Source organism: Pangasianodon hypophthalmus, chromosome 26, assembly GCF_027358585.1.
Source record: "Pangasianodon hypophthalmus isolate fPanHyp1 chromosome 26, fPanHyp1.pri, whole genome shotgun sequence".
NCBI classification, from domain to species: Eukaryota; Metazoa; Chordata; class Actinopteri; order Siluriformes; family Pangasiidae; genus Pangasianodon; species Pangasianodon hypophthalmus.
In genome coordinates, this window is record NC_069735.1 from 1,971,003 (window position 1) to 1,987,086 (window position 16,084).

General features: G+C 38.2%; 1 protein-coding gene across 4 annotated transcripts; it reads right to left on the reverse strand.

Annotated features, from left to right (window-relative positions):
* Positions 1-282: 282 nt before the first annotated feature.
* LOC113535707 (GDP-L-fucose synthase) lies at positions 283-14,586 on the reverse strand. Of its 4 annotated transcripts, XM_034300370.2 has the most exons (8): positions 14,473-14,586; positions 14,307-14,372; positions 7,243-7,388; positions 6,394-6,527; positions 4,349-4,480; positions 1,743-1,822; positions 1,410-1,509; positions 283-561 (listed from the first exon to the last, which is right to left on the reverse strand). In XM_034300370.2, exons 3-8 carry the CDS (start codon positions 7,386-7,388, stop codon positions 506-508), a joined length of 648 nt encoding a protein of 215 aa, XP_034156261.1. In that variant the 5' UTR covers positions 14,307-14,372; positions 14,473-14,586; the 3' UTR covers positions 283-505. The 4 variants fall into 4 exon arrangements, with proteins under 4 accessions (XP_034156261.1, XP_034156262.1, XP_034156260.1 ...); XM_034300371.2 differs by lacking the exons at positions 14,307-14,372; positions 14,473-14,586 and adding an exon at positions 13,228-13,251; XM_034300369.2 differs by lacking the exons at positions 14,307-14,372; positions 14,473-14,586 and adding an exon at positions 11,479-11,701.
* Positions 14,587-16,084: the final 1,498 nt, after the last annotated feature.

Here is a 16,084-nt window from a genome sequence, read left to right on the forward strand (position 1 = left end):
CTTCCACTCCAACCTTCACACACCATGTCTTCATGGAGCTCGCTTTGTGCACAGGGGAATCGTCATGCTGGAACATGATTGGGGCATGTCACTCTGTGTAATCACCTGATTACCATGTCTGGGCCAGAATGAAATCAGCCCCTGCCCCAGTTTTTTTTTTCTTGAATGAGAGGGAGGGGCTAGCCCATTCTATAAGCATCACAATGCCACGTTTTTTTTTTTCAACCAATCAAATCTCTTAAAACTGTCTCCTCTCCATGACAATAAATGAAAAGCACAAACTGCAAACCAAAGGTGAATTTTATTTTCCTATTATTGTCATCAGATTAAAAAGGCACAGCATGTTGATTAAAACAGATTTGTAAACAGATATCCTGAGATCAGATGGAATTTTTTTCTTGATTGTTAAGAATAAAACTTTGACAGAAGATAGTTCACAGCAGGTTTAACACCATGTACCGATGAAGAGTAGAAAGCATGTCATTCTCCGGCTCGAGCAGAACGGTCATTTGCGAGCGCTGTCGTAGTTAGCAGCAAACCAATCACACGTCTCCTTCACGGCTGAGGAAAAGCAAAAGCGAGTCCAGAATCAACACCTGTGTTTGCACTTGTGGTGGGTGATTATATTTGTGTATGGTGTGTGTGTAGTGTGTGCACATGTGTGAGTCTGTTGGTGTATTGGTGTGGTTATATCCTCATATGGGTTTTTCATACCACTGCTATGCGGAATGGCAACTCATCCTCTCCTTCCCTCCCTCAGACACTCACTGTCTGGCAGACATCTCATCATGGATGACGGCTCATCAGCTGAACTGCTGTTCATCTCGGCTGATTCATCCCCATGTCATCTTGCGAACTCCCTGGACAATTCTCTGATCTCTCATTCAGTTACTGCACACAACCTCGGGGTGACCATGGACAATCAACTGTCCTTTTCCTCTCGCACTGCTAATCTGACACTCTCATGCAGATTTCTCTTTTATAACATCAGAAGGATTCGTCCATTTCTTTCCACACAGGCCACACAGGTGCTTGTCCTGTCCCTGGTCATTTTGAGACTGGACTACTGCACCTCGCTCCTGGCAGGTCTGCCTCTGAGCATCATTCGTCCTCTGCAACTGATCTAGAGCGCAGCTTCAAGACTAGTTTTCAACCTTATCACACCCTGCACTGCACCTCGCTCCCACCGGTCCTCTAGCACTGCTCTGTCTTTTTTTTTTTTTTATATGTTTGGGAAAGTTTGTCTGTGTTTGGGTGTGTATCTGAGTATATGTGTGTGTTGGGGTCTGTTTGCACATGTCTGTGTTTGTTTGTGTGTGTCTTTTGGTGTATTTAGGTCTGTATTTGTGTTTTGAGTGTATGAGTGTTTCAGTGTGTGTGTGTGTGTGTGTGTGTGTGTGTGTGTTCACCTGTATAGAATGGAGTGAAGGCAAAATTAGGAAGGTAGCGTCTCAGCTTAGTGTTACTCGCCGTTTTCTTCAGCTGACCATCAGATTTGCTTGTGTCATACTGAACACCAGGTAAAGGCCAAGAACTGTGTTTCTCTGCACTCCTGATACACACGCACACACACACACACACACACACACACACACACACACACACAGCATTTGCACACCACTCCTTTCTCACTACCTAGTTAATGTTTACTTAATGTTTAACCTGCTAAATCGCTTTAGTTCCGAAATGCCTCAGGTTACAATACACACACTTTACAAGAATGTATGTGACGTAAAGGATACAATCACAGGTCCTGTGAAGCCGAAAGCTTTCACAATCACATCAACGACATCTTTAATGGACATCTCTTCCTCTTCTCCAACTGCGAACAGACCAGTACAGTGTGTGTGTGTGTATATTTAAAAAAAAAAAAACGTTTAAATGCAGGTAACTAATACAAACAGACTTCACACAAAATAACGTTTTTAATAAAACAAAGTTTTAAAATAGTCAAATTAAATCATTTGAGCATCTCTATAATAAATGTTAACTTTAAAATGAAAAAAGGCAATTATTCTAATTTTACTTGACATTTGATCTTTGATTTTATTTATTTTTATTTATTTGGCTATTATTTATTTATTTTTAAAATCTGACACTTTTCTGAGATAAACAGTATGTAAAAAGGACTTTTACTTTGTACTATTTCATTCTGTGATGTTCTTTTACATTCTATTATATAATTTTATTATTTTTATTCTCTTTTATTCTGCTGTTTTGTTTTGTATCCTATTTTATTTATCTTATTTTATTTGCATCCTATTTTATATTCTGTTTTTCAAATTTATTCTGTTCCCTTTTGTTAAGTTTTATTTTATGTTTTTTTTAAAATATTCTTTTATTTTTTTCCTTTTCTTTTCTATCTTTTGGTTTTTTAATATATATTCTTTTTTTGTCTATTTTATTCTACTCTGTTCCAGTCTGTTCTATCATATTCTGTTTCATTTTAGTTTTTTTCCTAGTCTTTTCTCTTCTCTTCTATGTATTTATTTATTTATTTATTTATTTGAACTCTTTATTTAGAGACACAGACAGGGAGAGTATAAACAGAAGCATAATGTATCACGATGAGTTATGAATTTGTAATCAGTACTCTCCTAATATTGAGACATCAATAACAAATTATAAATAATAAACACTATACACCTTTGGTACTTGGCCCCCTTATAACCACATGCGTAATTCAGTCTAACTCTTCATGAATTTCTATATGAAACTACAGACGCGGACAAATTTGTTGGTACCCTTCCAGTTCTTTGAAACAATGATTCATTGCTCCGGAGAAGTGAATAAAACCAAAAGCAATAGTCTCCTATATACCTGCCTGCCCATAATATGATAGTTTAATGATAGATTAAACCAATAAAATTGTGAAGATAAATGACTTATTGTTTCTTTTACCAAGATAATCTAAAACAGCCTGGACAGATTTCTTGGTACCCCTAAAAAAAGATTAGAAATCATTGCAATCTAATCATGTTTCAAACTAATTGTTTAACCTGAATTAGTGTCACAGGTGTCTTCAATCTTTGTAACAGCCAATCAGCCTATTTAAAGAGAGAAAACGTGCCACTGTGGATGGTGGTATCATTGTGTGCATCGCACTAAACATGGACCAGAGAAAGCAAAGGAAAGAGCTGTCTGAGGAGCTCGGAAAGAAGATTGTAGATAGCCATCTTAAAGGTAAAGGCTATGTTCCTGTGACTACAGCTTCAAATATTATTAAAAAGTATAAGGTCCATGGGATTGTAGCCAACCTCCCAGGACGTGCCCACAAGAAGAAATGCAACCCCAGGTTGATCAGAATGATTGTGTGGATGGTAGACAAAGAGCCAAGGAAAACATCCAAAACCATTCAAGCTAAACTCTAACAAGGTCAAGGTACGTCACTATCTGATCGCACCATCCGTCGCAATTTAAACCACAGTGGGCTCCATGGAAGAAGACCCAGGAGAACACCATTATTGAAAGAAAAACATAAAAAATCCAGACTGGAATTTGCTAAAATGCATGTTGTCAAGCCACAAAGTTCCTGGGAGAATGTCCTTCTCTAGGGGGCTCAGGCATGTTTTGGGGCTGCTTTGCTGCGTCTGGCACAGGGGGCCTTGAATCTGTGCAGGGAACAGTGAAGGCTCCAGACTATCAAGGCATCCTGGAGAGAAACCTACTGCTCAGTGTCAGAAAGCTCTCCCTCAGTCGCAGGTCATGGGTCCTCCAACAGGATAATGACCCAAATGATCCATGTCATTTTCATTTGGTTCATTATGTAAAATATTCAGTTTAATCGAAAATCAAAAGTAATGTCTGATTTGTGTTAAACATGGAATTAACAGTCATTGATGCCATTAACGTTTGTCAGTTTCAAATGATTTCAGAGATAGTTGTGGGTTCTTCTTTTTCATGGAAGGGTACCAACAAATTTGTCCACGTCTGTATTTACTATTTTTAGGGATGATGCATTATAGACGTTATAGATGTTTCAGCAGACACATCAAGGAGTAAGGGGGAACCTATAATAAATTCTGTTATTCCAAAATTTTTTTTACTTTTTCCATTATGTAAATTTCGCCAACTAAATCTATTGTAATATCTATTGTGTAGGAGTCAGGAAGCAATCATCGTCTAGTCAAGGCTTTTTTTTTTTTTACAAGCCCATAACAGAACACCAAATGTATATTTGTTGTTACGATCCAAAGGAAGATCAGCATTCCCTATAAACAATGTGCAAACGTGAAAAGGTGCATATTACTATATAAAAGGTATCTTATAATGCTTTATGTATCTCCTCATAGTAGTGTCTTGTGACAAGTGTGCATTAGTGTACATCTTATTGGTGAAATGTGAGTACCTGAGAGAATGATGGGCTCGATTTCGTTGTATTCTCTCAGCACCCACACACAAAGACGAGCCAGATCTACAGAGAAGATGAACTGACGTAGTCCTTGACCACTACCCCAAACCTCCAGAGCTGTTCCGTCCCCTAACACACACAATTACACAACAGTTTCAGCATTACCGGGCATCTATAAATCAGCCATCGGCTTAAAAACGACAGGTGGTCTACCTGTATAAGTCCACAAAGGAGAAGCAGTGTGTACTTTTGAAGGGTGCCTTAATTACGGCACTCTAAACACAGACTTGATGTCACCTGGCTTGTCTCAGTTTCTGGAGAAGACAGCTTCTGCTTTTTAGACGTGCAGAAAGCTGACTTGATCACAGTCCATGCTGCCAGATAACATGCCTCTCTCCTTTCATATTCTCCCACACCCCATAAGATTTCTGGTCTCACTCATCCATGGCCTTGTCTTCACCAAGAACTCCACCACATTGCGGTTCCATTTGTATTCTTTTAAACCATTTCCTCCTACCAATATGCTCTCACTATGACCTATTTTCCAGAATTACCTTCTAATGTTGCTACTGCTGCCCTTTGTGAAGCTGTAAATCTCTTCCTGAATGTTGACCCAATATCCTCCCCACTTGTGAAGACACAAGAGTCTTATCATGCCATAAAGAACAACCTCAGATACCAGGCATACAACAGGTTTTACCAGACTTCCACCTATAAATAACTGAGTGAACTTGTAACAAGATCGCTCTTCGGTGGAACACGGAAGATATCACTCTTATTTTAATAAAATTTCCATAACTACAGTCAGGTCCATAAATATTGGGACATCGACACAATTCTAACATTTTTGGCTCTATACACCACCACAATGGATTTCAAATGAAACGAACAAGATGTGCTTTAACTGCAGACTGTCAGCTTTAAATTGAGGGTATTTACATCCAAATCAGGTGAACGGTGTAGGAATTACAACAGTTTGCATATGTGCCTCCCACTTGTTAAGGGACCAAAAGTGATGGGACAATTGGCTTCTCAGCTGTTCCATGGCCAGGTGTGTGTTATTCCCTCATTATCCCAATTACAATGAGCAGATAAAAGGTCCAGAGTTCATTTCAAGTGTGCTATTTGCATTTGGAATCTGTTGCTGTCAACTCTCAAGATGAAATCCAAAGAGCTGTCACTATCAGTGAAGCAAGCCATCATTAGGCTGAAAAAACAAAACAAACCCATCAGAGAGATAGCAAAAACATTAGGCGTGGCCAAAACAACTGTTTGGAACATTCTTAAAAAGAAGGAACGCACCGGTGAGCTCAGCAACACCAAAAGACCCGGAAGACCACGGAAAACAACTGTGGTGGATGACCGAAGAATTCTTTCCCTGGTGAAGAAAACACCCTTCACAGTTGGCCAGATCAAGAACACTCTCCAGGAGGTAGGTGTATGTGTGTCAAAGTCAACAATCAAGAGAAGACTTCACCAGAGTGAATACAGAGGGTTCACCACAAGATGTAAACCATTGGTGAGCCTCAAAAACAGGAAGGCCAGATTAGAGTTTGCCAAATTACATCTAAAAAAGCCTTCACAGTTCTGGAACAACATCCTATGGACAGATGAGACCAAGATCAACTTGTACCAGAGTGATGGGAAGAGAAGAGTGAAAAAGTGAAAGTTTTTTATGAAAGTGATTTATGATTATTATTCTGTCCCATCACTTTTGGTCCCTTAACAAGTGGGAGGCACATATGCAAACTGTTGTAATTCCTACACCGTTCACCTGATTTGGATGTAAATACCCTCAATTTAAAGCTGACAGTCTGCAGTTAAAGTACATCTTGTTCGTTTCATTTGAAATCCATTGTGGTGGTGTATAGAGCCAAAAATGTTAGAATTGTGTCAATGTCCCAATATTTATGGACCTGACTGTACATATTCTAGATCAGGGGTATTCATCTAAAGTTTATGATGGTCTGTCAGATCCCTTGCTTACAATCGTCTTTAAACATTCTGTTAAACAGCATAGACTTTTTTTCAGTGCTTCTTACTCTTTGCCTTGTAGGTCTTGTGGACGAGTGCAGGTAAAACATGACCGTCCTCGATGCTGAAGTTGTCATGTGGGCCAAAAATGTTTGTGGGAATGACAGCTGTGTAACGGCGTCCATGCTGCTGAAAACAGGCCCTACACACACACACACACACACGCACACACATAAAATATTAACTCAACACTGCTGCAGTGTTTACTGGTTCTAAATATCCATAAGGTTAAACAGACAATTTTAAACTGTTTTGTTTGCAGTGAACACACACACATGTTTGTCTTACTTACACCTAAATCAAACCGTAATTATAACCTTATCAAAAAGCTGGTAATGTTATTATCCCTTAATCTCTTTAAACCGAAAGAGAAGAAAAGCTTACTTTCTGTCTTTTTTTAAGCTGACTAAATTGTTTGTGATATTGATTTTTCCCTGCTTGCCATTTTCCATATAATAAAATCGTTAAAAAAACCAATATCACACAAGCTTACTGCAAAGAAACCACAAAGCACAAACTCCCCTCACAGAAACGTACCCGTTTCAGAAAGCGTAAGGATTTAACTCTGACTGCTACAAAGCACCGACACTGGAGACTCCTCTCATAAATGTTAACTAAACAAAAATCTCCTCACAGAGTTTTTCTTTCAATTCTGAGATGTGACAAACCTGTTGTGTACGTCAATCATCCTCTTGGCGTAGGCATAACCCGAGTTCGACTCATGAGGAGGACCATTATGGATCTATGAACAAGCAGAGTCAGTTAAGCTGATAAAGATAAGCTGATCAAATAAAGGCTTAAATGGTGACGAGATTGAATGGATGTTAACGTGTTAAGGGATTGGTTTTGGAACTCACGTCAGGTCTGCATCTTTTGAGCTGAGGAAGATCCACTCCTCTCCTTCACTCGCTCCTTTCTGCTTCACCACATGCTCTATGGCTTTCCCTACCAGGCCGCTGCCGCCTGTCACCAGCACCCGCATCGGCTTCTTCTCACCCTCCATCTGACGATCAGAGGGATGAAACGGTCAATTATTTCTAATCCTAACGCCAGCAATGCCCAGTGTTCTAAAATGTCAAAGCAAGCAATGACTCCCATTCCTCATGGACAGAGAAGCAGAAGTGAAAGGCCGACTCGATTTGCACTTTGATTATGCAGGGCAGTTCAAACCTAGCTCATGCAAATCACAATCAGGTAGCCACCGTACCACACTGGCTTTATACTGGCTAAAATATTAGTAACTGATTCACTTACTTACCTGATGGAATGAAATAATTTAGATATTTAACACGAAAAAAGACCTGTAACCTATTCTGATCCCATCACAGCCGCCAGTTATAACAAGCTGAGAGAGCAGGTTCGCTCGACTCCGCAGCAGCGTGTAAAGCTGACGGATTGTGACTCGTCAGAAGGTGTTGATTAATTTCCTATAGCAGTCAATAGTGCAGCTGCGAGTCACAGGTTTATACTAATGCACTTGTATGTTAATACGCTATCATTTCAACAGTAACTTATACAGGAAGTTGTACAGCAGACACTTTGAACAGTCAGATGAAAAAAACAGAGAGGCTGGCAATGAGCGAGAACATGAACTATCTTGTTGCATGGAAGTTCCACAGAATTAAATTAATAACATACTAAAAATAATCTGAACAGACAGGTTCAGTAAATCACAGTGAAGAATGTGTCCATGTGTAAAGTCGAACTGGTACCACAGAGAGCTCTGAGAGGGTTCAGTGACATTAGAACCTTCTGGACCGGTGCCACGTGCGTGCTTGGCGCAATAAACTAGGTTCTGTGGAAACCTGTCTGAAGTTATGCTTCTACTGTTAAATAATTGCTCTGACTGACTAGTTCTTCAAGCGTGCACTACATATTAGAAGATCAAGAGTCGGACCCTGGACGCTGACGCACGCTTCTATTGAAAAATAACACACTTTTTAGCCAGACGGAAATGTGGAATAAAACTCCGACCATGTCGTTAACCAGGAGTCTGAAAATGCCTCAGTGTTGTTGTGAAGAGAATGGAAAGAGCTACAACTCTTCCTTTTTCAGATGGCTTGCTTTTTTATTCTTTACTTCACCAGTCATTTGTTTGCCATTTTTAATCATAGGATCAGTCCGTCTTCAGTAGATTAAAAGTCTAAGGAAATAGACTTTTTTTTTCCCCCCCAGCAAATTTCAGTCATGTGACATGATTTTGAATGTTACTAATATCCATATTTTAGATGTCCTAATAATATCCTGTGGATATATGAGCACACCTTTTTATCTGCGGACAATAGAACTTAGGGTTTCTGTTTTCATGCATGTGGGGCATAGTGAATCATAGGGAGCAGTAGAGCATTAGAGCATCAGAAGTTGGAAGAAGAAGAAGAGAAGTTGGTCCTCAAATAGGTGTTTCTTTTCTCTTTATGCAGATCACACCCTTCTGTATATATCTGAACCATTGAAGAGTCTGCCACAAATATTGACTTTACTGGATGCTTTCGGGAAAATACACAGGCTACAAAACAAATATGCAGAAAAGTGAGCTTACGCCTATCAACTCTGCTGCTACACAGATTATCTTTAGCTCTTTACCATTTAAATTAACTAAAGATCAATTTAAATATCTAGGTATATGGATCACTAAGAAGTACAAATATTTGTACAAAGCAAATTTCCCCCCACTGATGGATTCCATTAAAAAAGACTCTGAGGCAGCATAAATACTATAAAAATGAATATTCTACCCAGATTCCTATATCTTTTCCAATGCATACCTATATTTTTGATAAAATCCTTTTTCTCACTATTAGACAAATTAATAGCATCGTTCATATGGAACAGGAAAAATGCACGCATCCGCAAAAGATGCAAAATTTTTTAAACAAAATTAACACCGAGAGCTTGGAGGTCTGTCTTTACCCAACATTCAGTATTACTACAGTATTACTAATATTTTTATCATTTTATCAGTCTACGCTCCCATAGCAAGAAATGACATGTTTACCCCTTCTGTTATGGATGAAACCTTTAATGTTTGGTCTGTGAAAGGTCTTAGGACACTAAAAGATATGTTTATTGATGGAGACTTTGCATCATTCGGTCCAGTGAAAATGAAGTTCCAAATTCCTGACTCCCACTTTTTTTTTTTTTTTAGATATCTTCAGCTTCGTAGCTTTGTGTCTTCCTCATCGTATTTATTTACAAAAATTTATTCGGTAATCAATTCTCATAACCTGGAACCTCTAGCTCAATTAAAGAGGAAATGGGAGGTGGAATTAGATGTAGAACTCTCGGAAGACATGTGGCAGTCTGGCTTAAATAATATTTATTCATCTTCAATTTGTCTAAAACATAGAGTAGTTCAATTTAAAATTGTTCACAGAAAGTGAAGTTAGCCAAATTCAAACCAAATTTAGACCCTAACTGTGATAGGTGTGAAATTGAGCCAGCTACGCTATCTCACATGTTTCGGCTTTGTCTAAAATTAAAAGATTTCTGGCAGTTGGTATTTAAAGACATGTATAGAGCCTGAGGCCATAATTTCAATATTTGGTATCATACCACAATCCTTAAGTTTTAATCAAAGTAAGAAAAATCGGATTGCTTTTACTAGGCTTTTAGCCCGGAGGTTAATGACCGCTCACATGGAAAGAAAAAATCCCCTCCAACCTTCAAACAATGGCTCAAGGACTTACTACATTACATGGCCTTCGAAAAAATACGGCACACTATAAGAGGCTGCACTAACATGTTTTATATCACTTAGCAACCTGTTTTAGATCAGATGAAGAAGACGGACCCCTCAGTTATCTCAGAGGAGTAGAAATAAAATAAATAAATAAATAAATTTTTTCTTCATATTAGAAAGCTTAAATGTATAATTGTGCAACAGGGGGAATTGTTGTGGGTAGGGATGTTATCTAAAAAATGAAAAAGATGTCTAACTGTATTATATGTCTCATGTTTGACAAAATATTCAATAAAAATTATTTGAAACAAAAAAAAAAAAAAAAAAAAAAAGGTGTTTCTTATGGTAAAGATGCCAGTTAATGCTGCAGGATTTTCCAAAAAAAGCAATAACAACTAGGCATGTCCCAATCCAATTTTTTTTTTTTGCTGCCGAAATCATCGAGTTTTTACATTAAAGTTATAAAATCAATCCAGTGTATATGCTGGACAACTGAATAGCTCTGCAATGCATTAAGGAAAAAAAGCCTGAATCCAAACAGTAGTAAACAAACTAAAAATATTTTTATTTGGCTCTTTTTTAAATTATTCCACTTATTGCTGAATTGTTTTTCCTTTTTTTTTTTTTTTTTTAAACAATATAACTAAGTAAACAAACTAAAAGATGTCTTTAGAAATAGCTGTTATCAATTCTTAGTGCAGCAGCATTTCTGAGAATCTTTCCCAGCTGAAGTGGTAAAAGTGCAGGCCAGCGTTCAGGAGTTCCTCATTTATTAGAAAGAAAATGTCTTTAACAACTTTAAAAAACAAAAAGAAAAAAAAAAAAAAAAAAAGCTTTCCAGGGAACCCTTTCGGAAAACAAAGCTTTTCGCTTTTAGGGAGAAACGTAGGGTTTTCATTAAGTCTTAGAATTTTGACGAGGAGCAACACGGCTGAATCTCTAAGATGCATAAAATGGTGTTTAAATGATCCAGCTCCTGATTCTCAATAGTCTTGATTTGTTTTCTGTAACAGCCGCAAAAAAAACAGGTTTACGTTACAAATGCGCTCCTACTAATGTCTAATATTTTAGCGTTTCTGTAGAAACAACTTGAGTGTACTTGTAGAAAAAAACAAAAAAAAAAACATTGTCCGACGAGTCTTCAGAGTCTAAGAGCATCTAAGATCCAACAACAGCACCTCAGCAAGTGGACTTCCTAAAGGTGGCCTGATGAGTTCAAAATCATTTGTGAAAAAAAAACATTTTTATTGTTTTATATTTTTAAGTCCCTCTTTTTTATGGAACTTAAAAATATAAAACAATAAAAAATTCCAAACATGTCTGTCCAACTCCCCCAACACACACACACACACACACACACACTGCTCATCTGAAGAAAAAAAAATCTTATTTATGAATAAGAGAACAGAGTTACCTTTTTGTTTTTTTTGTTTTTTTAATGAAATATCCCCAGGTGTATCAGGTGTGCTCTCGTATCCCGTCGTAGTAATACTGAATTATCCACAATTAGCCAATCTTTAGTCGAGGAAAACACTCTGAATGAAGTTCTTGAAGCAAAAAAAAAAAACCCCGAGGAAAGATGACGGGGATTTTATCAGAGTTCTTATCAAACTCACACACACCTGGGTGATGGAAAGCGCGCGCGCGGCGTTTACACACTCATCGATTCTGTCGAATGAACCGGTTCACATGAATCGACCTAGGAGAGTTGATTCATCTGCTTCAGCACTAGATACATGCAAGATGATTCATTTCAGTGTGTCGGGTTTTTTTTTTTTTTTCAGCCAAAAAGTGAATCGAAACATGAGTTTTGAATTTTTTTCCCGTTACATTTCCGTGTTTTGATTTGAATTTGAATAATAAAACATACAAACATTCCTGTTATGATCTCTAAAGTGTTTTATAGCCCAATAATGTTTGCTGTTTATATCTGCTCTAACAGTTTGGCTGCCATGGAATTTGATGATTTTTATCTCATGACTGTTCATTTATGTTTCACTTTTAAGGATTTCATCTGATTCAGCCTCCTACTTGAAGAAGGGCAGCGCTCTACTGGACTTGAGAGAAAGTTTGTAAAAAATAATGTTTCTCTTGTCTTTTGTTTTTGTATTTTGCTCATGCTATAGTTGGTGGAAAGTTGGTTTCTATAAAACATAGCCTAATGCCGACATGTCAAAATAAAGGCGTAGACGTGAAAATGCTGTAATTGCTCAACTTCGTGACGTTTTATAGACTTGGAAGTGATAGTATGAACACGACCCTCGCCCATAGCTGTGACCTTTCTACCCGAATGGTCAAATTTTAACTCGCTCACAGCGTTCACCTGTGCAAGCGTTACCTTTCCAAATAACCAGAAGGCAATCAATTTGCACAAAGCGAGCTCCATGAAGACATGGTGTGTGAAGGTTGGAGTGGAAGAACTCGAGTGTCCTGCACAGAGCCCTGACCTCAACCCCACTGAACACCTTTGGGATGAACTGGAACACCGACTGAACCCCAGACCTCCTCACCATCCCAACATCAGACATCACTAATGCTCCTGTAGCTGAATGAACACAAATCCCCACAGCCACGCTCCAACATCTAGTGGAAAGTCTTCAGAGAAGAGTGGAAAGGGGGAATAAATTTGGAACGCGATGTGGTCAGGTGTCTGCATACGTTTGGCTATATAGTGTATATGTATAATTTGTGAATTTATTCATAACCTGAAGTCATGAACACCAATAACATATCTGTGAAGTACGCCCATACCAGAAAGAGTTAATCAAATACAAAATATGGCTCCTACATCCATAATAAGCTCTAAAATGTATGTTTTTTAATGAAACGGAATGGCCAATTGTAAGGCAAATAAGGAAATTACGGACAGTAAAATACAATAAAGTGAGTTCATCTCTAAGTTGTTGATGAGTGAGTAGTTGGTAAGTAAAGTCAAATGAAATTGTAGTGTAAAATGTGTTTTAGGACTGATTTGACGATCTGAACCGAACATAATAGGAGGGTTAATGTTTTTGCCTTAGTTTTCATGTAGCTCTTATTTAGCTGAATTCTAACACCTCCATCTTTAACAGCTCTTTATTTCACTATTTATGCTCACTACATAGGGTATATAATGGTGCTGTAGAAATGATGCAGTGCCAGAAGTGTGTAAATGATTACTTACCAGATAATATCATTTTCAGGACGAATTAAGGAATGCGGAGTTATTGGTCTTTTCCTATTACAGAACGCTTTATTCTTATAAGATCTCTTATACTGCAGCAATTTTTCGATACATGGTTTAATACAAATTTAATGTTATGCTAATGTACAGCAGCTTTAAACATTCGTCCCCTCACCAGCCTCTCTTTTTTCTCTCTCCTATAGACAAACAACAAACAAACAAACAAACAAACAAAAAAAAACACAGCTTGTCATGATACCGAGAAATAGCAAAGCGTAAACTCATCTGAACATGTCGGAAAACTTAAAGTTACAGCTTTACTTCTGACTGTTACAAAGCGCTGACATTGGAGACTCCTTCCATAAAAGTTAAATAAACATCTCCTTACGGAAAACTTCTCCATATCAGTGATTATATGTTTCAGCCAAAAAGTTTATTTATGTTAGGTGACAAATTGTACATTACAGAATTTTAAACATTCCAGTGTGGATTTTTTTTTTTTTTCGCTTTGAATAAGTAAATATTAGCAAAATTCATTCCTATTTGTCTGAACGTGTATTTAATCAGCAGAAAAACAAGTGGCTTGTTTCTTTCTTATTTATTTTTCCTTCAAATTCTTTGGAATGTAAGCAAGAAGTGACAGTTGTGGATGAGATCCTCGTTCCTGGCTGGACTTCAGTGAACTCTGAACATAGAATCGGTGATCCGCATTTTTGCTTTGTTTTACTAGCAACAGCTATCAAACTATATGGGCACGCAGTGCAAAAAAAAAAATCGTTGTCACAGGACACTCCATTTTAAAGTAACGTTACAGCTTGCCCCTTGCTAATTCGACCGTTTGAAAGTTGACTTCAGCTAGCTAGCTAGCATCTTCTAAGTTAGCTCCAGCGTGCCCTTTGCTAATGTGAAGTGAAATTGACCTCGCACTCGCATGACTCCAAACGCAACCTGATATCCACGCTTGTAGAGTCCAGGAAAGGTTTTTAACTGACAAAATGCAGTGATATTTAGTGTGTGTGTGTGTGTGTGTGTGTGTGAGAGAAAGAACAATAAGCCCTATATCTGATTACCATGCTTACCTAGTAGTCTACACGTTCTAACAAGCAGATCTCAACGTGAGCCCTTGAGCATGAAAATGACTCGTGCTAGGGGAGAAAATGGGTATTGTTTACTTAAATCCAAAGTCGCTGGACAATGTGTGTTCATATTTCAGGCAGAAGGAACAAGAGTGCGGCATTGTGTTACCATGCCTAACCAACACACGCTTATTATTTTCGTCTGCGGCTTTTCGTCTGCACTTAGTCTTATTCCACCTTTGTCTCTTATCACAAAACACAACAGATCAACAAATGAAAGCGAGGCCAAGCCTTTATTTTGACACGTCGGCTTTCATTTGTGCGTCGCACCAATGATTAGGCTATGTTTTGTAGAAACGAACTTTCACCCAACCATAGCATGTGCAAAATACAAAAGACAAGAGAAACATTATTTTTTTTTTTTTACAAACTTTCGCTCGAGTCCAGTAAATGCAGAAAATGTTTGCGCAAAACATGCGCTGCCCTTATTCAAGTAGGAGGGGGAGTCAGACGAAAACCTTCCAAGCGACACATAAATTAGAGGAATGGTACTTGCAAAAGTAAAAATGCTGTAATTGCTCAACTTCGTGACGTTTTATAGACTCGGAAGTGATAGTATGAACACGACCCTCGCCCATAGCTGTGACCTTTCTACCCGAATGGTCAAATTTTAACAGCGTTCACCTGTGCAAGCGTTACCTTTACTCGCCCTACTTACGTTACCTTTCCAAATAACCAGAAGGCAATCAATTTAAAGCATGAGAGAGTGACCTATAGTGAGGAAAAACTTCAGTATAATGCTGAAAGGTATTCATTCATGTCAAAAAATGCCAAAACAGCATGGTCAGCAGAAAGAAAAGTGGCTTGTTTCTTTCTTATTTATTTTTCCTTGAAATTCTTTGGAATGTAAGCAAGAAGTGACAGTTGTGGATGAGATCCTCGTTCCTGGCTGGACTTCAGTGAACTCTGAACATATAAGATAAACATAATAATAAGCAATAATTTGAGCCGGATCAATGTTTGGACACACTGAGGGATGGGACGATTGAACTCATGAACACCTTCCTTACTGGGACATGGTGTTGAAAAGCAAACACAATACCGGCTGTAACCAGCAGATGGCAGTCTTAATCATGTTTTGAAAGCACAACCATATTGTTATCCTTTCAGGGACATTTGGCTCACACCAATATATAAAAATACACCAAAAGCATACTTTTACTTTTCAGTCAGATCATTAATTTACATTATAATAAGAAATACACCACTTTACCAGTTTACCAAATAAATAAAGAATGAAAGAAGGAAGATTTTGAGAGATGATCACACTTAAGGCTATCTTTGTTCAACTGTGCTCCATACAGCAGGTGAGTTTCCCAAAGAGCTGATATCATTCACCAGGGTTGCCAAGTTTCAGCAAAATTTCCTGCCCCACAAAAAACACTGGGGATTGGAAAAGGGAGGCGTATTTTACTTCTTTTTCTCAGCTTTGGGGCAGCGTGATTCTTGCCCCAATGGGCCTCTATTAGCATTTGTTGCATTTTGGAGCACTAGGTGCAATAATAACTCTCCGGGGGTATTTATGACAGAACTACCCTGTGCATGAAATCCTGCAACTCAGTGCAGTATGTTCTCTAAACGACGTAGCCTGGAGAGTACCAAATACCCGTAACGCACATTGCTGACTGGCAGGAGTAGTGAGTGGCGCCATTTCGGAATATATTTATCTATTAACGTTGAGTTGTTCAATAAAGAATAAAGCTGTCAAGTTTCATTCGGAA